The following is a 27065-nucleotide window of genomic DNA, read 5'->3' on the forward strand; positions in this document are numbered from 1 at the left end:
AATTGCCTTACGTATAGCACAATCCTGCATTTCCCTGTCATGCAATGCAGCGCAGCAAGGTGACACGCACTGTGTGACAAACTCATAAACAGGCCCCCAGCGCTCTGAGGAAGATGAGTGGGAGATATGACCGGAGGTGACTTAGGAGTAGCCTGTAGAGTCAGGCAGGTGATGTGTGCAGGCCGAAAGAGCTCCTGGGATGGTGAAGGGCATCCCCTGTGACCAGTGCTGAGACTGAAGTGAATAAGGCTCCCTTGTAGGCAACACCCAGACCGCGTCCCCTACCTCTAGCTTTCCTGCGCGAGCAATTGGGAGGCTACAGCTAGCACTTGAGCTTCAGAAGGCCAGGAAGGATGAATGTTCCAAGCTAGTAAGTGAAGTGCAGAAGGAGCAGGAGGAAGTGAAAGCAGCTGCTTGATTGAGAACTCCCCTTGGCAGGAAATGACATTTTTATAGAATGGCATCAGTAGAGGAAAGCATGAGTAATGACCTGGGCTGACTTGGCTCCAGCTCATTCAGTGAAACATAATTAACTCTGCCCAGAAAACACCAAGCTTTAAGAGTGTGGAGAAGATGAAGATGGCAGGAGTGAAATGCGAGACCTTTACGCATGTCACTCGTTAGAGTTTGTGTGCGTTAGTGAAGAGGGAAAATGTGCCAGTGATTGAGGGGTTGTTCAGTATACTCATAATTGAGAAGTTTGGGTCTTTCCTCAGGAGAACTGCACAGATACTGCGCTGACCCTCTAATCGCTGACACACAGTAATTGGCAGCACATGCGGACAAGTGGGTAGTGAACCGGGTAGAAGAGACCAGGCAGGGTAGTACGGTGGGGAAAGTTCACTGTGAACATAGTAACTCCTTATAATTTAACAAAGGCGGCCCTACCTTACTGGAACCTGGGCCCTTATTATATCTACTGAAAATAAAGGTTTCCATTGGAATAAGATAGGTTAATAATGATACTGTTAGAAATTGCATCTCCAGTTGACAGAGGCATACACTCTTGTGCAAATAGGGACCACAATCCCAGTCAGGGTAACTCACAACACAATCCAAAGTATCCTGAGCCCACCCTCTGGTAGCTTGGCACAGAGCAAGCAAGCTTAACTTAGAAAGTAAAGTGTAAAGTATTTGTGCAATAAATCCTACAGTAACACAGTGAAAACACCACACAAATACACCACACAGGTTTAGAAAATAGATAGTATTTATCTGAATAAAATAAAATCAAAATGCAAAAATCCAAGTTGAGATACCACTTTTTAAAGGTTTAAATGAATCTCAATCTTTAAGAATCAGTAGTTATATCCTTGTAACAAACAGTACCTGGGATGCATGGGGTCCACAGAGGCGGAGATGCATTGAAAAATAAGGTGCTTCGTTGGATTTTCCAGCGTGTCACAGACGATGTGTCATTTCTTTCTACACTGCAAGGTGATGCGTCGATTTCCAGGAGCGCAGCCTTGGTTCCTCACTGCGATGTGGGGATATTTTGAAACCCAGGGATGATGCTGTTGGACTTGCCCCTTTTTGAAGGGTCATCCCCAATCTTTTTCCCTCCTTCCTCTTATTTTTTCTGACTTGTTTTTGTTGGCTTTAGGACTCTGGGCACTGTACCACTGCTAACCAGTGATAAAGTGCATATGCTCTCTGTGTAAATTGTATTGAAGATTGGTTTATTCCTGATTGGCATATTTGATTTACTAGTATGTCCCTAGTAAAGTGCACTAGAGGTACCCAGGGCCTGTAAATCAAATGCTACTAGTGGGCCTGCAGCACTGGTTGTGCCACCCACATTAGTAGCCCTGTAAACATGGGTCAGACCTGCCATTGCAGTGTCTGCGTGTGCAGTTTTAACTGCCAATTCGACTTGGCAACTGTACCTACTTTCCAGGCCTAAACCTTCCCTTTTCTTACATGTAATTCACCCCTAAGTTGGGCCCTACGTAGCCTCATAGGCAGGGTGCAATGTATGTTTAAGGTAGGACATATACTAATGTGTTTTACATCTCCTGAAAGTGAAATACTGCCAAATTCGTTTTTCACTGTTGCAAGGTCTATCTCTCTCATAGGTTAACATGGGGGCTGCCTTTAAATATTATTAAAGCCGAAATCCGCTTTGGGAGCAGATAGACATGTGGAGTTTGGGGTCGCTGAACTCACAATTTAAAAATACATCTTTTAGTGAAGTTGGTTTTTAGATTGTGAGTTTGAAAATGCCACTTTTAGAAAGTAGGCATTTTCTTGCTTAAACCATTCTGTGACTTTGCTTGCTTGTGGATTCCCTGTCTGGGTCAGTGTGACAGTTGGGCTATTTGCACTTCTACTCAAGGCAGTAACCCAAAGGGAGCGGGGGTGTAGCCTGCATATACCGATGAGCCATTTGTGCTGAGAGGGAAGGGAAGAGTGGTCACTTACACCTGAAAGGGCTGTGCCTGCCCTCACACAATGCAGTCTCCAATACCTTGGTGTGTGTCTGGGGCCTGACATGGGCAACACAGGATCTTGAAAACAACCAAGACTTCTCTTTGAAGTAGGCCTACTTCAAAGGTAGAAAGGGGTATAAGTAGTGGACCCAAAACCCCTGAAAATTAAATCACATCTGAAATCAAGAGAAACTTCTGTCAAGGAGTAGAGCTGAAGAGCTGAGAAGGGCTGACCCTGCCTGTGACTGTGCTTTGTTGGGCTATCCTGCATTTGCTGCTTCTGCCTGTGAGAGGGGACAAAGATTGGACTTCGTTGTGCATTCCTGCTTGAGAAGAATCTCCAAGGGCTTAAACTGAGCATGCCTCCTGTTGTTGAAGTCTCAGGGCCATCAAAGACATCCCCTGCCAGCACCTGGAATCCCTGCTGAGAGTCCTGCCCTGCCAAATGGTGCCCTATCCAGTCCCTGGGCCCTAGAGAGGTGAAGCTGGCAACTAAGAACTGAAAATCCATGCAAAGATCGACGTGCGGGTAAACTTTAGACGCACCATCCGCCTCGCGGCTGATAAACGATGTTCTACCGACCTCGTGGCTAAAATCGACGCTCCACATGCATCGCTGCTGGAAGACCGAGGCAACGCGGCCGGAGAACCAACGAGCAACACCCGCAGCGGCTGCTGTTAAAGTAACAAGCCCCCACGTAGCATGGTTTCTTGAAACCATGCTAATGGATTTCAACGCAACAACGCTGGGCGCGGAAAATCAGTGCAAAGCCTGCCCGGTCCCAAGGTGCTCTTCCAAGATCAACCCATTGCTCTCTTGCGGGAGAGAAGATACGGCGCATGCTGACCCGACCGGAGGAGAAACGATGCACGGTCTCGCTCGCGAGTGAGAAATCGGTACATCGCTAGACTTTTTTGACGCACACTCGCCCGTGCAGCTTTATTTTGATGCTACCCAGGTACTTTTGTGAAATAACAGCATTCTCACTGTTTTCTAAGGATTTAAGACTCTTTGGGCCTCATTACGACCCTGGCGGGCGGCGGAGGCCTCCATAATACCGCTCCGCGGTCAGAAGACCGCGGAGGGTATTATGAGTTTTTCCCTGGGCTGGCGGGCGGTCTCCAAAAGACCGCCCGCCAGCCCAGGGAAAAACTCCCTTCCCACGAGGATGCCGGCTCGTAATCGAGCCGGCGGAGTGGGAAGGTGCGACGGGTGCTACTGCACCCGTCGCGTATTTCACTGTCTGCTACGCAGACAGTGAAATACTAGCGGGGCCCTCTTACGGGGGCCCCTGCAGTGCCCATGCCATTGGCATGGGCACTGCAGGGGCCCCCAGGGGCCCCACGACAATCCTTACTGCCATCCTGTTCCTGGCGGGCGAGCCGCCAGGAACAGGATGGCGGTAAGGATTGTCAGAATCCCCTCGGCGGCGCAGCGAGCTGCGCCGCCTTGGAGGATTCTTAGGGGCAGTGGAAAACCGGCGGGAGACCGCCGGTTTTCCCTTTCTGACCACGGCCAAAGCGCCGCGGTCAGAATGCCCAAGGGAGCACCGCCGGCCTGTCGGCGGTGCTCTCGCCCCCGTTGGCCCTGGCGGTTCTCTACCGCCAGGGTCATAATGAGGCCCTTTTTCTTTTTAAATTCATAACTTGACTTGTGTATGTTGGATGTTTGTCGGTTTGGTCTTTGTTTTGTTTAGATAAATATTACCTATGGCTCTAAACTTGTGTTGTTTCATTTTGTAGTGTTTTCACTGAGTTACCGTGTGTGTTGGCACAAATACTTTACACATTGCTTCTGAAGTTAAGCCTGCCTGCTTGTGCCAAGCTACCAAGGGGGGTGAGCGTGGGTTAACTAAGTGTGATTCTCCTTTACCCTGACTTGAGGGTCTCTAGGAGGCTGGCCTGGTTTGTAGTGGGTACAACTTTACTTACACCTTATACCAGGTCCAGTTATCCCTTATTAGTGAAATGTAGTCAGTATCTAAAAGCCAGGCTGTCTAGGGGTAGCTGAGCAGCCAAGGCTTATCTAGGAGACATACAAAGCTCTTGCAATACCACTGTAGTCACACAGTACTTACACACATGAAAGAAAATACTCAGTGTTACAAAAATAAAGGTACTTTATTTTTAGGGACATAATGCCAAAAATACCTTAGAGACTATACTTCTTTAGGAGGTACATAATATACACAGTATATACACTAGAACACAGAAATAGCTTTAACACAATTACAAAACATTGCAAATGGTGAAAATCACAATAGGTTGCAATGTGCCTAGGAGGAACACAAACCATATACTAAAATAGTGAACTATGCAAGAACCAGAAGAGACTGCTAGACACCAATGATGGATTCCTGGACCTGAAGACCTGTGAAAGAAGGGGACCAAGTCGAAGAAGCATTGAAGAGTCCAGGGAGAATAGGAGCCGCTGCTAACCCCGATGGAGGTGCAAAAGAAGAACCACCGGTGAGAAGACAAAGTAATTTATGCACCCAAGAAGACAAATGAGGGTTCCTGGTTGGTGCAGAAGATGTCTCACGTCGGATGGATGATTCCAGTCTGGTATGTGTCACTGGATTCTGCGAACAAGCCTTGGCACAGGCAAAGCTTGCATTTAACGGAAAATGGTGCTGCCCCGTACCAGGAGGGACCTGGTGGCCTCTACCGAGGAGAGGAAGACAGAGGGGGCTCTCAGCAACTCAGAGAGCCCTCAGAAGACCAGGCAGCATGCACAGAAGTCCCACAGCATGGGGACAAAGAAGGTGCAAAAGGAGGCCAACGCAGCACAACACAAAGGGATCCCACGTCGCCGGAGAACTACTCAGGAAGCTGTGTATTACAGGATCGAGTGCTGAGGGCCTAAGCTGTGCTGTGCATTAAGAACGTCTTGGAAGGTCGCACACAAGCCTTGGCAACTGCAAGTCATGCGGTGCACGGGGTACTGTTTTGCGTGGGTAGGCAAGCTCTTACCTCCATCAAAGTTGGACAGCTGGACCTTGGTACTGTCGAAGTCACTTTAGTCCACCACCTGTGTTGCTGGATCCATGCTCGTCGTCAGGAGAGGGGACCCACGCCACCAGTCATCACTGCAGAGGTGTACCTGCTGAAGCAGAGAAGTGACTCTGTCACTCCACGGAAGATTCCTTCGGTACTTCTGGTGCAGGCTGAAGACAGGCAGTCCTCGAAGGATGCACGACCTGGAAACAGTTGCAGTTGTTGGCAGGAGCTGAAGATACAATATTGCAGCAGCTTCTTTGTTTCAGTTTGTAGAGTTTCTGGAGGGTCCAGATGCAGTTCCATCGGTAGAAGATTAAGTAAAGGATGCAGAGGATTCCTGCTGGAGTCTTGCAATCAGAATCTGAGGAAACACCCAGGAGAGAGACCCTAAATAGCCCTGAAAAGGGGATTGGTCAGCTACACAGGTAGGCACCTATCAGGAGGGGTCTCTGACGGCACCTTGTGGCACTGGTCACTCAGGTGCTCCCAGAGTGCCCCACCACCTTGGAATCCAAGATGGCAAGACCCAGGGAGGCTTCGGAGGAGCTTTGAGCACCTCCCCTGGGGTGGTGATGGACAGGGGAGTGGTCACTCCCCTTTCCTTTGTCCAATTTCATGCCAGAGCAGGGACTGGTGGTCCCTGAACCAGTGTAGACTGGATTATGCAAGGAGGGCCCCATCTGTGCCCTTCAAAGCATTTCCAGAGGCTCTGGGAGGATACCCCTCCTATGCCTGTAACACCTATTTCCAAAGGCAGAGGGTGTAACACCCCTCTCCCAAAGGAAATGCTTTGTTCTGCCTACATGGGCATGAGCTTCACAAACAACAAGAGGGCAGAAACCTGTCTGTGAGGTGGCAGCAGCTGTGGCCGCCTGGAAAACCTCAGAAGGCTGGTTTTTCAGTACTGGGGGTCCATTGTGGAGCCCCCAGAGGGCATGGAATTGTAAAACCAATACTTGAATCAGTATTGGGGTACAATTCCCGAGTGTAATACACCTTTCATGGCCATATTCAGAGTTACCATTGTGAAGCTGGACATAGGTATTGACCTATGTCCAGTGCACGCATAAAAGGGCGTCCCGCACTCACAAAGTCCAGGAAAATGGTCCTGGACGATGTGGGGGCACCTCTGCTAGTGCAGGGGTGCCTTCACACACAGGTACTTTACACCCAGCCTTCAGAGTTGGTAGGCCTGACATATAGGTGACTCATAAGTGACCTCATGCAATGAAAATGGCTGTGAGAGGGTGCATGCACCATTTCAAGCAGGATGCAATGGCAGTCCTGCAGATGCCTTTGCATGGCCTCCCTGTGGGTGGCAAAAGTAATACTGTAGCCCATAGGGATCCCCTGGAACCCCAGTGTCCTGGATACCTAGGTACCATATACTAGGGACTTCTAAGGAGGCACCAGTATGCCAATTTTGGATGAAATACTGGGTTACCAGTAAGCAGTGTCAAATTTGGGAACCGAGAGAGCATAAGCACTGGGGTCCTGGTTAGGAGGATCCCAGAGACACAGTCAAGCATACTGACAAACAGGCCAAAAATGGGGGTAGCCATGCTAGAAAGAGGCTACCTTCTCACTGGGTCCTTGCTTGGAAGTGGGTAACTTGACTACAACCAAAGACTCCATTTCTAATAAATACACTGAAAATCCTTGACACGCTTGTAGAAGGAGCATCGATTTTCCGAAGCACAGGGATTTTCTTCTCTGGGTTGATGTCTTTGTAGCTCTGAGACTTCAGAATAGGAGGCAAGCTTAATCCAGCCCCTTTGAGAGCATTTGTGGGGAAGGCAGTGTCCTTCCAGCAGAGTCAGATGCCAACAGGAAGCAGGGCAACAAGCAGGGCAGCAATCCTTCTCAGCAAAGCAGTCCAGATGAGTCCCTTGGGCAGACAGGCAGTCCCTTTAATGGAGTGCAGGTGTTGATCTAGAAGTGTCTGATTTGGTAGGGTCAGAGACCCAGTATATATACACCGAAAACTGCCTTTGAAGTGGGGGAAACTTCAAAGAGTCATTTTGAAGTTGCGAAGTTCCCCTTTCAGCCCAGCCCTGTCTGTCAGGATCCCTGTGGGGGGATATCAATCCTCTGTGTGAGGGCTGGCCACTGGCCTTTGAAGTGTAAGAGAGAGACCCTCCACTCTTCCTGCCCAAGGAGACCCAAACATTATGCAGATGAATGCAGATGTGACTGAGTGTCCTGTGTTTATGGATATCTGGGTGAAATGCACAAGGGGAGCTGTCGACCAGCACAGACCAGATGTGGATTGGAGACAGGCTGTAAGGCACAGATGGCAGTAAGTGCAGAGAAATGCCCACTTTCTAAAAGTGTAATTTCTAAAATAGTAATACTAAATCCAACTTCATCAATAAGCAGGATTTTCTATTACAATTCTGGCCATGTGAAACATGACAGGGCTACTCCTTCCAGGTCAGAATCTACCAATTAAAAGTACATGAGGGTAGTTCTAATGCTAGTCTATGAGAGGAGCAGGTCTCACAGTAGTGGAAAACAAATTTGTGAGTTTTTCACTACCAGGACATGTACAAAACATAAGTACACGTAAATTAAATAGGCCAATCGGGTATGAGCCAATTTTGCCATGTTTAGGGGAGAGAGAAAATACACTTTAGCACTGGTTAGCAGTGGTAAAGTGTGCAGAGTCCTAAAACAAGAAAAAATGAGGTCAGGAAAAGAAGAGAAGGAAGGCAAAATGTTTGGGCTGACACTTCAGAGAGGGTCATTTTCCAAAAGGTACTCAAAACACAATTGTATTAATACTAAGTCCAGTAGGAGAGAAGGACGGGGAGAGCAATAATCAGTGCATGAACTGACACTAGTCAAACCATCACACATCAGTGCAGGGCTCAGTTTAATTGTGAGAGCCCCAAAGCAAACAAGAAACCTACATAAATCAAATCTTATGTACATTAATATATTGCAACACACGGTTTCCAAAGGAGCCAAAAACGACCTACAACAATTAAAGTCCATTTGTAGTGACCCAATTGTAGTCAAAGGGCCACTGTGTATAGGTTCCTTGTTTGCTTTGGGGCTCCCTCACAATGGATCTGAGCCCTGCACTGATGAAAGATGGTCTGACTAGTGTCAGCTCATGCACTGATTATTGCAATTTTATAATGTTGTTGCCCCCCCTCTCGTACTGGATATAGTATTAATATACAACTGTGTTTTCAGTATCATTATTAACCTACATTATTGCTATGGGAACCATTGTTTTCAGAAAACACAGTAACTCCTGGGCAGCTCCTCGTGGGGAACCGCACCAGGGATATAGCACCTTTCACAAGGATCACAAGGATCTGTGAACTCAACTATTCCATTGACCTCAGTTCTGGCCATCAACAGTACTGGGCTTATCATATTAACAGGTTTAAGCCACACGGCTTTCACATGGAATTGGAACTGATCTCAGCACCAGGAGGGAAATATGAGGAGGACAGTGGACCCCTCTGCAGCTTGTTACACAGAAATGTCAAAGATGCATCAGTGGTGGGGGGCCTAAACCCTTGAAGATCTGACACATCTGCCTGTGGCCTGTTTTTACTCAGTCTGCGTGCAGACATGAAATCAACGCTGGGACACTCTTCCTTCGGCTTGTAAAGGGCCAGCCCTTGAGGATGTCAGCCAAGGTCCAAGGCTGGATTAATGAAGAGGTAGCTAGGATACTGAACTGTGCATCATTGAGAAGTCATAGGGACGTATTTATACTTTTTTAGCGCCGCATTTGCGCCGCTTTTTGACGCAAAACGGCGCAAACCTACAAAATACAATGGTATTTTGCAAGTTTGCGCCGTTTTTGCGTCAAAAAATGACGCAAATGCGGCGCAAAAAAAGTATAAATACGGGCCATAGGGCCAGATGTAGCAAACGTTTTGCGACTCGCAAACGGCAAATTTGCCGTTTGCGAGTCGCAAAACGCGTATCCCAATGCAGAAATGCATTTTGTGATTCGTTACCGACTCGCAAAATGCATTTCAGACTCGCAAATAGGAAGGGGTGTTCCCTTCCTATTTGCGATTCGCAATGGTATGCAATACCATTTGCGACCGCATATGCGGTCGCAAATGGCATCGCAGTTACCATCCACTTCAAGTGGATGGTAACCCAATCGCAAATTGGAAGGGGTCCCCATGGGACCCCTTCCAGTTTGTGACTGGCCCCCAAAATATTTTTTCAGGGCAGGGAGTGGTCCAAGGGACCACTCCCTGCCCTGAAAAAAACCGAAACTAAAGGTTTCGTTTTTTTTTTTAATGCAGCTCGTTTTCCCTTAGGGAAAACGGGCCACACTTCAAAAAAAAAAAAATGCTTTATTGACAAGCAGGTCGCTAACATGGAGGCCTGCTGACGACAGCAGGCCTCCGTGTTAGCGAGTGCCTAGACTCGCTATGGGGCCGCAATTTGCGACCCATCTCATGAATATTCATGAGGTGGGTCATTGCGACCCCATTGCGAGTCGCAGTCGGTGTCTGAGACACCGTACTGCATAGCAATTTGCGACTTGCAAATTGCGAGTCGCAGGGACTCGCAATTTGCAAGTCACAAATTGCTTTTTTGGTACATCTGGCCCCTAGTGTCTATGGACAAGCAGTTTAGCGCTGGCTCCCTGAGGGGGACCAGTGGTTATAGGTTTTGCTCAGACCACTGTGGACTGAATGGGTTCAGAAAGGCCAATGATCATCTGATTCTCCAGGAAGATGAACCTGACCTCTGTTAATCTGACAAACGACTACTGGCAAAGCATGGCTACCCTTGGCTCAAAGGAAAGGTGGCTTTTAGCATCCTGCTGGGACTTTACCTATTGAAGATCATGCCGTCTGGACTGGAGGAAAGCCCTCACCTTTCAAATGTTCTGCTTCACTTGAAAAAATATTCTTTGTTGTTACTTAGATGACTTCGGGCCTGATTTAAAGGGTTTGGCGGGTGGGTCACTCCATCACAGACGTGATGGATATCTCAGTCCCTGTATTACAATCTCCATAGGATATAATCTCTCTTGTTATTAATAAAGATCTCTCTTGTTGATATTACCGATCTTTCTTTTTTGTTATTATTATACATCTCTGTTGTTATTGTTACAGATCCAGATATCTCTTGTAATTGTCATAGATCTACAGTATTTTGTTATTTTTACAGATCTCTTTTGTTAATTCTACAGATTTCTTTTGTTATTGTCACATATGTCTCTTCTTATTGTTATAGATCTCTTTTGTTATTTTACAGATCTAGTTAATTCTACAGATTTTTTTTGTTATTGTTAAAGATAGACCTTTAATTATTGTTACAGATCTCTACCAAATTCTAGTATACTATTAGTAGTGAATGTGCTGTACTAGATCATACTAAACATGGTGTACCCAATCTGATTGAATATTGTGCACCCCTGAACATGACTTCCAGGTCCTGCTGAAAGTGTTGCTCTAGATTTCACTGAACTTGAGGGAATATTTACAGGAATGGTGGCTCAGGGCAGCACAGCAAGTCATCTTGCGTCGTTACCCTGTGCCACAGGGTAAGGACAGGAATGCAAAATATTCATCTAATATGGTGCATTCCTGTCCTGTTCTCTTGCGATGGCACCATTTTAGCTGCCTAGTGCCAATACAGGCACCTTTGCACCATGGTGCAAGGGAGCCTGTGTTATAGGCAGGATTCTTTTTGTGTGGGAAGGGGCATTCTACTGCACAAAAACAACCCTGAAAGGCGTTGTTTTCTTTCTAATTGTGCTGCAGAACGCAGCGCACATAGAAAGAGGAAAAACAAGGAGAAATAAAGATATTTCTCCTCGTTGCGCCCCCCCTGCGGAGTTTTAACGTTGTTAAGGAGTCCCAGGTTTACAAGTCCTTCTAAATCTGGGAATGCGTCAAAAACCATGGGAGGGCATGGGAAAACCCACCACAGCATCCATGGAACACCTCCCTGGCGGAGAGTAAGGGAACGCTGTGACATGCGCTGCCCTGCCTTACTCCACATCTTTGAGGCCATTCAAAGCCACGCAAAGTGGCTTTGTGTGGCTTTATAAATATGACTTGGAGTTTATGTCGTGCATGTACCACATTGTGAGGTGCAAGCCTGATGCAAGGACCTCCTAAATATCCCCCTCGGTGTAAAATATCCCATTGTATATGGTATGCCAGATCCCACCAAAAGGCCCTAATGAATCTGGTGCACTGGAACCTTTGAATGGGGTTCTCCACATCACATTGAAATGAATATCCTGGATGCCTATGAGGCTACTGGACAAAATCCCATTCAACTGGAATGTCCCAAACATCATTGAGGAGGGCTTGTCACATTTTCCCAAATAACTATGACCAGGGTGTTCTCAATTTTACTAAAGAGGAAGCCACAATTCCCATGAAAAAAATCATTCTGCACATCTGGAATATAGGCCTACCGTAGCCCGAGTGGTGAATTCCAGAACCAAACCCCTGGTTCTGCTATTCCTGCTTACCTTGATAATGTGCAGCTTTGGCAGCAGGTTGCAGTCTGCCAAGGTCAGCTGGTTCCCATCCAGGAACTTCCGGGTGGACACTTGGACCTCGTCTGTGCTGTTGTGGTCGATTTCTTCGGGCAGCGGAGTGTTCAGGTAATTGTCCAGGCGCTTGAACTCCTTCAGCAGGGCCTTTTCGAAATCTGGCAGAAAAGAACCGGTCTGTAATATCTGAGAACCACAAATTCATCATTCGGGCTGAATAACAGCATTACAAACACAAACTTGCTGCCCTCAGAAGGTGCAGCTGGAGCAATGCATGCATCGTCTACTGTTCTATGGAAATCCTAAAGCTGTGGCATGATCTCCTCTGCTGCCGAAACACTGGAGCTTTTATGTTGGGATATAAGACTCCTATTGCAACATAACCTTCCTATCAAAGGAGAGAGGGCCTACCATTGGGGTATGACATTATTGAAATATCATCTCTACTACGATGATGAGACTTGTGTTTCAATATCATTTTCACTGTGAATATAACCGTATCTGATAGTGTATCTGGTCTAGCATGGTGTCTGCGTGATCTTCTACCACATCATGTAAGTGTGATCTGCTGCAGCACAGAGCGTCCTCTGGATCTAGTTTAGCATGATGTCTGTGTGATCTGCTACAGATAGGATCTGATGGTAGATCTAGCCCAACATGGAGTCTGTATAATCTCCAGCTGCATGCTGTATGTGTAACTTGTTGTAGCGTGGGATCTGATGGTGGATCTGGTCCAATATGGGGTCTGTGTGATGTGCTGCTGCATAAGACCTGATGGTGGATCTGGTCCAGCATGTGTTTGTGATCTGCTGCAGTATGGAATCTCATGGTGGATCTGGTCTAGCATGGTCTTTGTGTGATCTGCTGCAAATGGGATCTCATGGTGGATCTTGTCTAGCATTGCGCCTGTTTGATCTGCTACAGATGGGATCTGATGGTGAATCTGGCCCAGCATGGTGTCTGTGTGATCTACTGCTGCATGGGATCTGATGGTGGATTTCGTAAGCAAATTTTTGATTCTTACTCATATTTGCTTCTTTCCGGGTGTTCTTGATGTACGCTGAGAACTTGGCAAAGATGTTGCTTCCCACGTCAAAGGACTCCTTGTTTTTGGGGCTCAGGTGCGGATACCTGTTAAAAAAAAAATGGATATAAGTATGGAACACTCATCGAGGTACAGAGCTTAAGGGACTCGATTAATCAAAAATCTGGTCACTGACAAAATTTTCACTTCATAGAGGCACCTGTGTAAAAGGGTTTATCAGTTGCTCCTGGGAAGCTTGGATTTAGGATTAAGAACTAACCACAACATAAAAAAACAATACCTCTATAACTCTGAACAGTCTTGACCAATTGTTTGGGAATCAAGGTGATGGGCCGCAGCTGAAGGTACAGTAGCCAAAAGATCAGGCTTGAAGAGGTCAACAGAGCAGAATATCCAATCGAACACAGTCTACACGGGCTGCAGCATGATTCTGGCCCTTGAAAGAGAAAGCCAATTGTGCACAAAATGGAGAACTGGATTACAGGATATTGTACATGCGACAATTTCCACAATAGGGGCAGCAAAAGCTGCACACTGCTGTCCTGTGAAACCTACTGAGATGCAGACGACATGAGCAATGTCTTCTTCAGCCATCCGACAATGTTCAGATTTAACCTGTGTTACCAGTGCATTTTTACTGGTCTATTAGGAGGATCCATTTGAGGAATAGGACCTTCTCGACTTTGCCATTTCTTAATTTTCTGCCATGTTTCAGGCCCTCTGGATCCTGAACGCTTTCGCCAGCTGTGCCAGACTGAAGGTTTTCTCTTACCATCACCCAGCAGGACCTGGTATGGTCCTTCTTAGAGCTTGTGCACATGCTCTTGGTTTTATCTTACTGTGTCTTTGTGCTTTGAGATGTGTTGAGGAACATCTTGGGCAGGACTGCAGAAAAGAGGGCTCGAATCCCCTGTCAATAACATCGTAAAGGGGAGACACACGAGCAGAGTCAAGTCGCTGTGGCCTCTCAGTATTGCTCCATGGTAGCAGTTGCTTTAAAAGGGCCACACTCCCGTCAGAGGTGGGATCTTGCTAGGGACCTCCACCACTCAAAGCATCCTTTGACCACTGGTCCTGGGAAGGAGGAGAAGTGTGAGGGGGTGGTATAGGCAGGACAGCTCCTCTTGGGGCCAATGCTGAAGGCACTAGGAAAGATAGGAAGAAGATACCTGGAGTAAACCATTGTCCAATGTTGATGTTTTAGACCACCTTCAAGTTTCACCTAAATTTACTTTACTACATTGGGCGGGTACTCTCCCGCTGGCTACTTCATACTGTCAAAGGGTGACCCTTACTGCGAATAACTATTGACAATATTTTGTCATTTATTTGTGTATTTAGCTGAAGACTGGACCTATGACCTGGGCACATAAAAAAGGTGTTGCCTGCAACCTCTTCCCTTTGCTAGAAGAAATTCTGCTAAGACTGGCTAGGCGCCCATCTCATGGAGAGTTGACAAGGACGTAACTCAGGTCTACTCATATGAGAAACTACATTAGCACCCTATCCCTGGTCCAGAGAGCCCAGATGCCTCTCTGCCCCTTCCTTTAGGAGGATGGAAGCACCTCAGTTTCAGGAGAGTACATCAAAGAATATTTCCTCTCAACAACTGGACTCTGACATGAACAAGGGCAACACAACAGCTAGTCCAAAAGGGAACCTGGATAAAACATGCAGAGAGAAACAGTAACTCCCTTGGAATTGAAAGTAGAAGCAATCCATAGACTGTCACATACTCTGACATATTAGTAAATGATGTAACATCCAGTGTATGCTCACTGTTTTAATCCATGGATGAACAATGATGTCACATTGACCGGCAGGGTACGACTCCAGGCAAATTAGCGGGTGACATCTCAACCCCTGAGCTAAGACTTTGAAGTCACATTGACCCCTGTGGACACTCTCTATAGAAACTCTATAGAAACCACCTGATGTTATGATGACCTCTGAAGAAAAACTCCACTGAAGGTCCTTCATGGCAATTTAAATCTTAGGTAAGACTATGGGAAATACCTGATATCAAGCACACTATTGAAATATTGTTTTATCTAAAGTACCAAGTGATTCGATGACCCTCCAGATGAGACTTAACCACAAAAGATCCCCAATGCATGACTGACACATGAACTAAGACTTGGTTGACGGTACCTGGGTGGGGCCAGAGTTTGTTCCAGGAACTCTTCGATCTTGATGAAGTCGGTCTTTAGCTCTCGGTTGAAGAGCAGGAAGGGAGGGTTGGTGCCGGGAGCCAAGTCCTTCAGTTCCTCTGGCTTCCTGCAAGCACATAGAATGGGTACGCTAGTATTCAGGCCATTTACTATATGCTTCACAACAGATATTTACTAAATCATGCAACAGCGATAATACGGTGCTATCGAACAGTTCCGAGCGCGCAATGAAAAGGGTGCGATATGTGGCCACCATGGCTAACTGTTGACTCGACCGTACAACCGGGACAATACGCCAATGATACTGAGCAGGCCATATCAAATGAGATGTAAGGAAACAACAACCACGCTCAGCCGGCCTAGGCAAGGAGGACACCACTGATCCTTGTAACTACATCTTGACCTACACTGGTCAGGTGCCTAGTCAGACACCTAAGACTGGGTTGTTCCTGCTGAGGAAGTGATGGCCAGTGATGCACAGTGCATCACTGGTGCTGCTGAAATACTGCTAAGGGTGCCTTGGCCATCCCAAGGTTACATGACTAAAGATTGTTACATGTTAGCCTTCTTCCCTAAAGGTTTTGTAGGGGCAGCAGCAGTTATGGCTTTTGCTGTGATGCCAGTCTGCTGATCCCCCTAATACTACACACATCTACACACATTCCCAAGCAAGCTCCATTATTGCTGCACTGTGCACAACCTCATCTAAACCAGGGCAATGGTTTTTGCCAAACAAACTAAACTCTACAGAGAGTCAGAGCTAACTGCTATATAATCAGTCCATTCCTATTTATTTGTAATCTTTGGAGAGGTGAAGGCAGAACCATGTCTTTCTGTAAGGATATTATTTAAACTTCTTTCCTGACCTCTGAAAATGAAGTGGCGCTGTTTTCATTAGCTCTGGGTGACAATGACAGGAGCAGGCTCGATGCTCTGATGGGGCTTCCAGCACTTTATTACAAGTGTTCGAAAAGGTGAGACTTGTGATGGTGAGGAGGGGTCCATGGCACAGACATAGGGGTGTGCACGTATCAAGGTGTTGTCTTTGTGCTACAAAAAGGTACATTTGCAATGTATCTATGTACCTTGCCACTTGACCTGGCACTCACATTTCTTGATCCGTTCTTTCACCTCTACCCCTCACCAACATGTTCAAGACCCCCTATCAGCTGCCCTGCTCCCCACACCCCCTGCTATTCTTCTTTGTATCTCCCCTACTTCCTTCCCCATCACGTCCTATTTCCCCACCCCAATGTTCCTCCTAACTTCTTCTCTGTCCTCTTATAGCATTAACCTTTTCAGGTTTTATTCTGACATTCTACTTTATTTTCTCTTTATCACCTTTATGTTGTTCCCTAGCCCCTCCCTTCTCATTACTTTGCATCTGTGACTGACAGTCCTGCTTTCTCCTCGGTTTCTCCTGTTTCCTGACGCCTCCATCTTACTGGTTCACTCTGTCCCAGTTTGCTGATCACCTTTAACTATACCATATAAATATTTCCTTCACTTGTGTGATAAAATCTCCTTTTTGGTTCTTTCCCCCTCTTTCTCCCTCTTTCTAGTCCTTTACATTCCTTTCTTTCACTTCCCATTAGATTTCCGCTCAGAAGACTTTCTCCTGCCTCCTTTTTTCTTTTGCTCCTCTCCCCTTCCCTCATTCCACTGTTCCTTCGTCTTTGCTGTCCTCTGCCCCTGTGCTCTCAGTCTTTCTCTGTCACCAGGCCAAGTCCTAAGTCCCCTGTGCCCTAGCGCTGCCAGGTCGGTCCCTCACTGGTTGTTTGTGATCCGCTCATTGAGTGTTAAGATCACAGTTTGTAGGAACAGGATCCACTTCAAGTCTTGCAGTAGAGTGTGTTAACCAAAGTAACAACACAACAAGGCTCTCCCTCTCAAAGAAAAGTTACTGTCATAGAAGCAGTGCTGGATATGAAGCAGCAGTGAATGTGTCACACACACACACACACACACACACACACCAGGTGTAGCACACAAGAGAGTGGGTCAAGTTACCGGCAAAGGAGCAGTGCTACATATGAAGCAGCAGTGAATGCGTCACAAACACACCACCAGGTATAGAACATGTGGGAGCGGATCAAGTTACATACAAGGACTGCTAGATATGAAGCAGCAGTATATGTGTCTCACACACACAAACACACACACTAGGTGCAGCACACGTGAGAGCAGGCCACATTACTTGCATACATGCAGTGCTAGATACAAAGCAGCAGTGAATGTGCCTCTCACACACACACACACACACACACACACAGATCAGGTATACAACATGTGAGAGCAGGTCAGGTTACTCACATACAAGCAGTACTAGATATGAAGCAGCAGTGACTGTGTCTCACACACACACACTGCGTATAGCACATGTGAGAGCAGGTCAAGTAAACTCACATACAAGGAGTGCTAGATATGCAGCAGCAGTGACTGTGTCTCACACACACACACACACACACGGTGTAGCACATGTGAGCGCGGGTCAAGTAAACTCACATACAAGCAGTGCTAGATACGAAGCAGCAGTGACTGTGTCTCACACACACACACACACACACACACGGTGTAGCACATGTGAGAGCGGGTCAAGTTACTCACATACAAGCAGTGCTAGATACAAAGCAGCAATGACTGTGTCTCTCACACATACACACACACACACCAGGTATAGCACATGTGAGAGCAGGCCAGGTTACTCACATACAAGCAGTGCTAGATATGCAGCAGCAGTGACCGTGTCTCACACACACACACACACGGTGTAGCACATGTGAGAGCAGGTCAAGTTACATACAAGCAGTGCTAGATATGCAGCAGCAGTGACTGTGTCTCACACACACACACACACACCAGGTATAGCACATGTGGGAGCGGGTCAAGCTACTCACATACAAGCAGTGCTAGATACGAAGCAGCAGTGAACGTGTTATTCAGATTCCTAAAGCAGGTGCATTACAGTAAGCAGCGGGGACGCCTCCTAACAAGAGTCCTGCCTCAGTAGGAGCTCTACAAGCTTCTCTCGCAGAAACATGAGAACTACAGGGAGCAGCCGAGGAAGCCTTTCTCATTATAGATGCCTCATGGGAGGGAGTAGCAACAATATCTGCCCTGCTAAAGACATATAGGAGCATATGTATCAGACTGTTGTGCAGAGCAGCTCATCAAGTAACCTTGATGCACTGCTGGGCATGACAGGGAGAGGGCAGTATTTCGCCATTTTCAAGGAATACAGCACATTCCTGATCTCTCCAGGTTTACAGGTTCTTGTAAGTCTGGTGATGCATCCAGATCCATGGGAGTTGTGTGGGAACACCCATGCTATGCCCAGGAATGCCTCACTAGTTCCGAGTAAGGCAACACAACAATGTGCACTTCATTGCCTTACTCCAGATTTTTGAAGCCACTCAGAGCCAAGCAAAGTGGCATAGTCTAGCTATGTTGAGCTTCAAAAATCTGACTTAAGGTGTGCGCCACTTTTGCACCATGTTGCGTGGTTCAAGAGCGACGCAAACAGGCTTATAAATATGGCCCCTAGTATGCTTATGTCTCACCAACACAGGTACAATACCACAAAGCGCGGTACAAACAGGGATTACTAATACATCAACAAACAAAAAAAGAAAAGTACCAGCATGCACAAAGATGTTGGACTAACATCTACACATGCCTGAAGATGTCCCCTAGGACATGGAGCTGTGAGCACATGCACTCATGCACGAGTGCACAACTCTGACACAAGTGCCAGGAACTAATCCTAGAATGGAACTAATTAAATATCTACAGCATACTTAGTCTCAGTGGTGGCAGATGCAGTCAGATTATACACTTTAAAATGCATGCTTTGAAACTGTACTGGTGCTCTGACTGCTGCAACATTTAGGTTTCTGTGATTCTTTGTTTAAAAGGTATGTATTTGAATTTTATTGTATTGATGTGTGCCACACATAGTACAGCGTGAGAGTGGGCTGCCTCTGAACATGCTATTATAATTGTCAATGTGTTGCCTTTCACCCATTGAGCAATTTAATTGAAAGATTAAAAAAAGCAAATTGAAGAATTCACTGTCATTTCCAAAAAAGTGTCAGCCTAGGGCTCAGGGTGTAGTGTGCTGTCTTCTCCTGTACTGCCTGCTTGTGTATAGCTTCCCTGCTCATGTCATGCATGCTTGGCTACTGCTTCTCTGTTCGTGTACTGCCTGTTCGTGTACTGCTTCCATGTTCGTGAGCTGCCTGCTCATGTATTGCTTACCTGCTAGCATTCTGCCTGCTCGTGTACTGCTTCTCTGCTTGTGTACTGCCTGCTCATGTACTGCTTCCCTATTCGTGTTCTGCCTCCTTGTGTACTAACTTTCTGCTCATGTTCTCCCTGCTCGTGTACTGCTTTCCTGCTTGTGTGCTGCCTTCTCAGGTGGTGCTTCCTTGCTCATGTACTGCCTGTTCATGTAGTGCTTCCTTGCTTGTGTTCTGCCTGTTCATGTACTGTTTTCCTCCTTGCATTCTGCCTGGTCGTGCACGGCCTCTCTGCTCATATACTGCCTGCTTGTATACTGCTTCCCAGCTTGTGTTCTGCCTGCTCATGTACTGCTAGCCTGTTTGTGTTCTGTCTGCTCGTGTACTGCTTCCTTGCTCGTATACTGCCTTCTTGTGTATTGCTTCCCTGCTTGTGTTCTGAAGCCTGCTAATGTACTGCTTCTTTGGTTGGGTGCTGCCTGCTTATGTAATGTTTCCTTGTGTTCTGCCTGCTAGTGTATTGCTTCCCTGCTGGTGTGCTGCCTGCTCGTGTACTGCTTTCCTGCTCATGTACTGAATACTCATGTATTGCTTCCCTGCGGGTGTGCTGCCTGCTCGTCTACTGCTTCCCTGCTCATGTATTGAATACTCATGTATTGCTTCCCTGATGGTGTGCTGCCTGCTCGTGTACTGCTTTCCTGCTCATGTACTGAATACTCATGTATTGCTTCCCTGCTGGTGTGCTGCCTGCTCGTGTACTGCTTCCCTGCTCATGTATTGAACACTCATGTATTGCTTCCCTGCTGGTGTGCTGCCTGCTCGTGTACTGCTTCCCTGCTCATGTATTGAACACTCATGTATTGCTTCCCTGCAGGTGTGCTGCCTGCTCGTGTACTGCTTTCCTGCTCATGTACTGAATACTCATGTATTGCTTCCCTGCTAATGTGCTGCCTGCTCGTGTACTGCTTCATGCTCATGTTCTGCTTGCTTGTGCACTGCCTCCCAGCTCATGTCCCAGCTCCCAGCACTGCCTTCTCGTGTACTGCCTCCTGGCTTGTGTGCTGCTGTCTTGTGTATAAACGGAGCAGGATATACTCTAGCTGTCCCTTCACATACAAAGGATGGACTCTAGCTGTCCCTATACAAATAAAGGATGGACTCTGGCTGTCCCTCTACATACAAAGGATAGACTCTGGCTGTCCCTCTACATACAAAGGATGGACTCTGGCTGTCCCTCTACATACAAAGGATGGACTCTGGCTGTCCCTTTACATACAAAGGATGGACTCTGGCTTTCCCTTTACATGCAAAGGATGGACTCTGGCTGTCCCTCTACATGCAAAGGATGGACTCTTGCTGTCCCTTTACATACAAAGGATGGACTCTGGCTGTCCCTCTACATACAAAGGATGGACTCTGGCTATCCCTCTACATACAAAGGATGGACTCTGGCTGTCCCTTTACATACAAAGGATGGACTCTGGTTGTCCCTCTACATACAAAGGATGGACTCTGGCTGTCCCTCTACATACAAAGGATGGACTCTGGCTCCCCCTTTACATACAAAGGATGGACTCTGGCTGTCCCTCTACATACAAAGGATGGACTCTGGCTGTCCCTTCACATACAAAGGATGGACTCTGGCTCCCCCTCTACATACAAAGGATGGACTCTGGCTGTCCCTCTACATACAAAGGTTGGACTCTGGCTGCCCCTTTACATACAAAGGATGGACTCTGGCTCCCCCTCTACATACAAAGGATGGACTCTGGCTGTCCCTCTACATACAAAGGATGGACTCTGGCTGTCCCTCTACTTACAAAGGATGGACTCTGGCTCCCCCTTTACATACAAAGGATGGACTCTGGCTGTCCCTCTACAAACAAAGGGTGGACTCTGGCTGTTCCTCTACATACAAAGGGTGGATTCTGGCTGTCCCTCTACATACAAAGGATGGACTCTGGCTGTCCCTTTACATACAAAGGATGGACTCTGGCTGTCTCTCTACATACAAAGGATGGACTCTGGCTGTCCCTCTACATACAAAGGATGGACTCTGGCTGTCCCTTTACATACAAAGAATGGACTCTGGCTGTCCCTCTACATACAAAGGATGGACTCTGGCTGTCCCTCTACATACAAAGGGTAGATTCTGGCTCCCCCTTGACAAGCAGCGGACAGTCTCACTGCCCCATGTCAAGCGGACACACTCTGGTTTTCCCATATACACTGGAGATAAGCTGGTTCTCTCCAGCGTCACTCAAGTAGTTATTTACGTGTTCCCTTTGTTAAACTCAGACCTGTATTAAAGTTGCATGTGGGTGAGCTAAAATGTATGTACTGGTGTCTCCCTACGAACTAAAACCAAGAGGGTCCAGCAATGGACTCACATTCCATTTTCCATTAACATGTTTTACTGCTAAAATATTACCCCTTTGGTGTAAGGCGTCTCCCAGGAATATAATTATCTCAAATCAAATTGTGCACCAATCCCTGCTTCACAGGGCATGTTCAGCAGCCTTTAGAAGGGGTGAGTGATGACGTGGCAAATATTCTCAGGTTCCACTCTCGAAGAAGCCTCATGATGTGATTTTTTTGAGGCTATTAGCGTGTTTCACATGGCAAGTCCCTGTAATCATAGTCTGCGCTATGAAACACGACATTGTCAGGCAGCCAAGCCACACTTGTGGTGTGGTCACTGGGATTTCCTAGGCCTCAAGACCATGAACCACACGCCCAACATCAAAGCATCTCCTGCCGGCTCCCAGTGACAATTAGCCTCTGGGAGTAAGGCGGTGACAGCTGAGTCATATGATTTTCTGAGGCCTTGACTGTCCTGCAACCTCTCTTGGTTAGGCTTCGAGCCCCCACATACACAGGGGGCAGTGAGTCTCTTGGTTAGGCTTCGAGCCCCCACATACACAGGGGGCAGTGAGTCTCTTGGGTACACACGGGGCAGTGAGTCTCTTGAGTAGGCTTCGAGCCCCCACATACACAGGGGGCAGTGAGTCTCTTGGTTAGGCTTCGAGCCCCCACATACACAGGGGGCAGTGAGTCTCTTGGGTACACACGGGGCAGTGAGTCTCTTGAGTAGGCTTCGAGCCCCCACATACACAGGGGGCAGTGAGTCTCTTGGTTAGGCTTCAAGCCCCCACATACACAGGGGGCAGTGAGTCTCTTGGGTAGGCTTCAAGCCCCCACATACACAGGGGGCAGTGAGTCTCTTGGGTAGGCTTCGAGCCTCCACATACACAGGGGGCAGTGAGTCTCTTGGGTAGGCTTCGAGCCCCCACATACACAGGGGGCAGTGAGTCTCTTGGGTAGGCTTCGAGCCCCCACATACACAGGGGGCAGTGAGTCTCTTGGGTAGGCTTCGAGCCCCCACATACACAGGGGGCAGTGAGTCTCTTGGTTAGGCTTCGAGCCCCCACATACACAGGGGGCAGTGAGTCTCTTGGGTAGGCTTCGAGCCCCCACATACAGAGGGGGCAGTGAGTCTCTTGGGTAGGCTTCGAGCCCCCACATACACAGGGGGCAGTGAGTCTCTTGGGTAGGCTTCGAGCCCCCACATACACAGGGGGCAGTGAGTCTCTTGGGTAGGCTTCGAGCCCCCACATACACAGGGGGCAGTGAGTCTCTTGAGTAGGCTTCGAGCCCCCACATACACAGGGGGCAGTGAGTCTCTCAGGTTAGATTCGAACCCTCACATACACAAAGGGCAGTGAGTTTGTCGGGTAGGCTTCGAACCCTAACATACACACGGGGCAGTGAGTCTCTTGGGTACACACGGGGCAGTGAGTCTCTTGGGTAGGCTTCGAAGCCTCACATACACGTTATGTAGTGAGTCTCTCGGGTAGGCTTTGAGCTCCCACATACACACAGGGCACAGAGTCTCTTGGATAGGCTTCAAACTGTCACGTACACACAGGACAGTTAGATTCTTCAGTAGGCTTCGAGCCTCTACATACACATGGGACAGTGTGTCTCTTGGGTAGGCTTCGAGCCTCTACATACACATGGGACGGTGAGTCTTTCGGGTAGGTTTCAAGCAGTGAGCACTGAGTCTCTCAGGTAGAATTCCTGCCCTCCACATACACATAGGGAAAAGAGTCTCTCGGGTAGAATCCATGCCCCACATACACACTGGGAAGGGAGTCTCTCGGGTAGGCTTTGAGCCCCCACATACACATGGGACAGTGAGTCTCTCGGGTAGGCATTGAGCCCTCACATACACATGGGACAGTGTGTCTCTTGGGTAGGCTTTGAGCCCCCACATACACATGGGACAGTTAGTCTCTTGGGTAGGCTTTGAGCCCCCACATACACATGGGACGGTGAGTCTTTCGGGTAGATTTCAAGCAGTGAGCACTGAGTCTCTCAGGTAGAATTCCTGCCCTCCACATACACATAGGGAAAAGAGTCTCTCGGGTAGAATCCATGGCCCCACATACACACTGGGAAGGGAGTCTCTCGGGTAGGCTTTGAGCCCCCACATACACATGGGACAGTGAGTCTCTCGGGTAGGCACTGAGCCCTCACATACACATGGGACAGTGTGTCTCTTGGGTAGGCTTTGAGCCCCCACATACACATGGGACAGTTAGTCTCTTGGGTAGGCTTTGAGCCCCCACATACACATGGAACGGTGAGTCTTTCGGGTAGGTTTCGAGCAGTGAGCACTGAGTCTCTCAGGTAGAATTCCTGCCCTCCACATACACATAGGGAAAAGAGTCTCTCGGGTAGAATCCATGGCCCCACATACACACTGGGAAGGGAGTCTCTCGGGTAGGCTTTGAGCCCCCACATACACATGGGACAGTGAGTCTCTCGGGTAGGCATTGAGCCCTCACATACACATGGGACAGTGAGTCTCTTGGGTAGGCTTTGAGCCCCCACATACACATGGGACAGTTAGTCTCTTGGGTAGTCTTTGAGCCCCCACATACACATGAGACGGTGAGTCTTTCGGGTAGGTTTCGAGCAGTGAGCACTGAGTCACTCAGGTAGCATTCCTGCCCTCCACATACACATAGGGAAAAGAGTCTCTCAGGTAGAATCCATGCCCCACATACACACTGGGAAGGGAGTCTCTTGGGTAGGCTTTGAGCCCTCACATACACATGGGACAGTGAGTCTCTCGAGTATGCTTTGAGCCCCCACATACACATGGGACAGTGAGTCTCTTGGGTAAGCTTTGAGCCCTCACATACACATGGGACAGTGAGTCTCTTGGGTAGGTTTTGAGCCCCCACATACACATGGGACATTGAGTGCCTTGGGTACGCGTTAAGCCCCCAAATACACATGTGACAGTGAATCTCTTGGGTAGGCTTCGAACACCTACATACACATGGGACAGTGAGTCTTTTGGGTAGGCTTTGAACCTTTACATACACACAGGGCAGTGAGTCTCTTGGGTAGGCTTTGAACCTTTACATACACACAGGGCAGTGAGTCTCTCTGGTAGGCTTTGAGCCCCCACATACACATGGGACAGTGAGTCTCTCGGGTAGGCTTTGAGCCCTCACATACACATGGGACATTGAGTCTCTTGGGTACGCTTTGAGCCCCCACATACACATGGGACAGTGAGTCTCTTGGGTAAGCTTTGAGCCCTCACATACACATGGGACAGTGAGTCTCTTGGGTAGGTTTTGAGCCCCCACATACACATGGGGCAGTGAGTTTCTCGGGTAGGTTTTAAGACTCCACATACACACAGGGCAGTGCATGTCTCGGATAGGCTTCGAGCCCCCACATAGACATGGGGCAGTGAGTCTTTCAGGTAGGTTTCGGGTAGTGAGTCTCTCGGGTAGAATTCACCCCCTTACATACACATGTGGAAGTGAGTCTCTCGGGTAGAATTTCTGGCCCCACATACACACTCGGAGGTGAGTCTCTTGGGTAAGCTTTGAGCCCCCACATACACATGGGGGCAGTGGGTGTCTTGGGTACGCTTTAAGCCCCCACATACACATGGGACAGTTAATCTCTTGAGTAGGGTTCGAACCCCCACATACACAATGGACAGTGAGTCTCTTGGGTAGGCTTAGAACCCTCACATACACATGGGACAGTGAGTCTCTTGGGTAGGCTTAGAGCCCCACATACACATGGGACAGTGAGTCTCTTGGGTACGCTTTAAGCCCTCAAATACACATGTGTCAGTGAATCTCTTGGGTAGACTTCGAACACCTACATATACATGGGACAGTGAGTCTTTTGGGTAGGCTTTGAACATACACACAGGGCAGTGAGCCTCTTGGGTAGGCTTTGAACCTTTACATACACACTGGGCAGTGAGTCTCTTGGGTAGGCTTTGAGCCCCCACATACACATGGGTCAGTGAGTTTCTCAGGTAAGTTTTGAGACCCCACATACACACAGGGCAGTGCGTCTCTCGGGTAGGCTTCGAGCCCCCACATACACATGGGGCAGTGAGTCTTTCAGTTAGGTTTTGGGTAGTGAGTCTCTCGGGTAGAATTCCCCCCCTACATACACACAGGGAAGTGAGTCTCTCAGGTAGAATCCCTGGCCCCACATACACACTTGGAAGTGAGTCTCTTGGGTAAGCTTTGAACCCCCACATGCACATGGGACAGTGAGTCTCTTGGGTAGGCTTTGAACCCCCACATACACATGGGACAGTGAGTCTCTTGGGTAGGCTTTGAACCCCCACATACACATGGGGCAGTGTGTCTGTCTGGCAGGCTTTGAGCCCCCACATACAAATGGGGCAGTGTGTTTCTCGGGCAGGCTTTGAACCCCCACATACACATGGGACAGTGAGTCTCTCGGGTAGACTTTGTGCCCCCACATACACATGGGACAGTGAGTCTCTCGGGCAGGCTTTGAGCCCCCACATACACATGGGACAGTGAGTCTCGTGGGTAGGCTTTGAACCCCTACATACACATGGGACAGTGAGTCTCTCGGGCAGGCTTTGAACCCCCACATACACATGGGACAGTGAGTCTCTCATGCATGCTTTGAACCCCCACATACACATGGGACAGTCAGTCTCTTTGGCAGGCTTTGAGCCCCACATACACATGGGACAGTGAGTCTCTCGGGCAGGCTTTGAACCCCCACATACACATGGGACAGTGAGTCTCTTGGGTAGGCTTTGAACCCCCACATACACATGGGGCAGTGTGTCCGTTGGGCAGGCTTTGAACCCCCACATACACATGGGACAGTGAGTCTCTCGGGTAGGCTTTGAACCCCCGCATACACATGGGACAGTGAATCTCTCGGGCAGGCTTTGAACCCCCACATACACATGGGACAGTGAGTCTCTCGGGCAGGCTTTGAACCCCCACATACACATGGGACAGTGAGTCTCTAGGGCAGTCTTCAAACCCCCACATACACATGGGACAGTGACGGGCAGGCTTTGAGCCCCACATACACATGGGACAGTGAGTCTCTCGGGCAGGCTTTGAACCCCCACATACACATGGGACAGTGAGTCTCTTGGGCAGGCTTTGAGCCCCCACATACACATGGGACAGTGAGTCTCTCGGGCAGGCTTTGAACCCCCACATACACATGGGACAGTGAGTCTCTCGGGCAGGTTTTGAACCCCCACATACACTTGGGGCAGTGAGTCTCTCGGGCAGGCTTTGAACCCCCACATACACATGGGACAGTGAGCCTCTCGGGCACGCTTTGAACCCC

General features: G+C 48.2%; 1 protein-coding gene across 2 annotated transcripts in view; it reads right to left on the reverse strand.

Moving 5' to 3' along the window:
- Positions 1–27065, reverse strand: part of CLIC2 (chloride intracellular channel 2) — a 284434-nt gene that overhangs the window by 189953 nt on the left and 67416 nt on the right. For both annotated transcript variants that reach the window (XM_069212163.1, XM_069212162.1), the window contains exons 3-5: positions 15128–15253; positions 12956–13062; positions 11908–12089 (exon numbers count right to left, since the gene is read on the reverse strand). In XM_069212163.1, the coding sequence (XP_069068264.1) occupies positions 11908–12089; positions 12956–13062; positions 15128–15253 (415 nt within the window). The remainder of the gene's footprint in view (positions 1–11907; positions 12090–12955; positions 13063–15127; positions 15254–27065) is intronic.

This window comes from Pleurodeles waltl, chromosome 10 (assembly GCF_031143425.1).
Source record: "Pleurodeles waltl isolate 20211129_DDA chromosome 10, aPleWal1.hap1.20221129, whole genome shotgun sequence".
NCBI lineage: Eukaryota > Metazoa > Chordata > Amphibia > Caudata > Salamandridae > Pleurodeles > Pleurodeles waltl.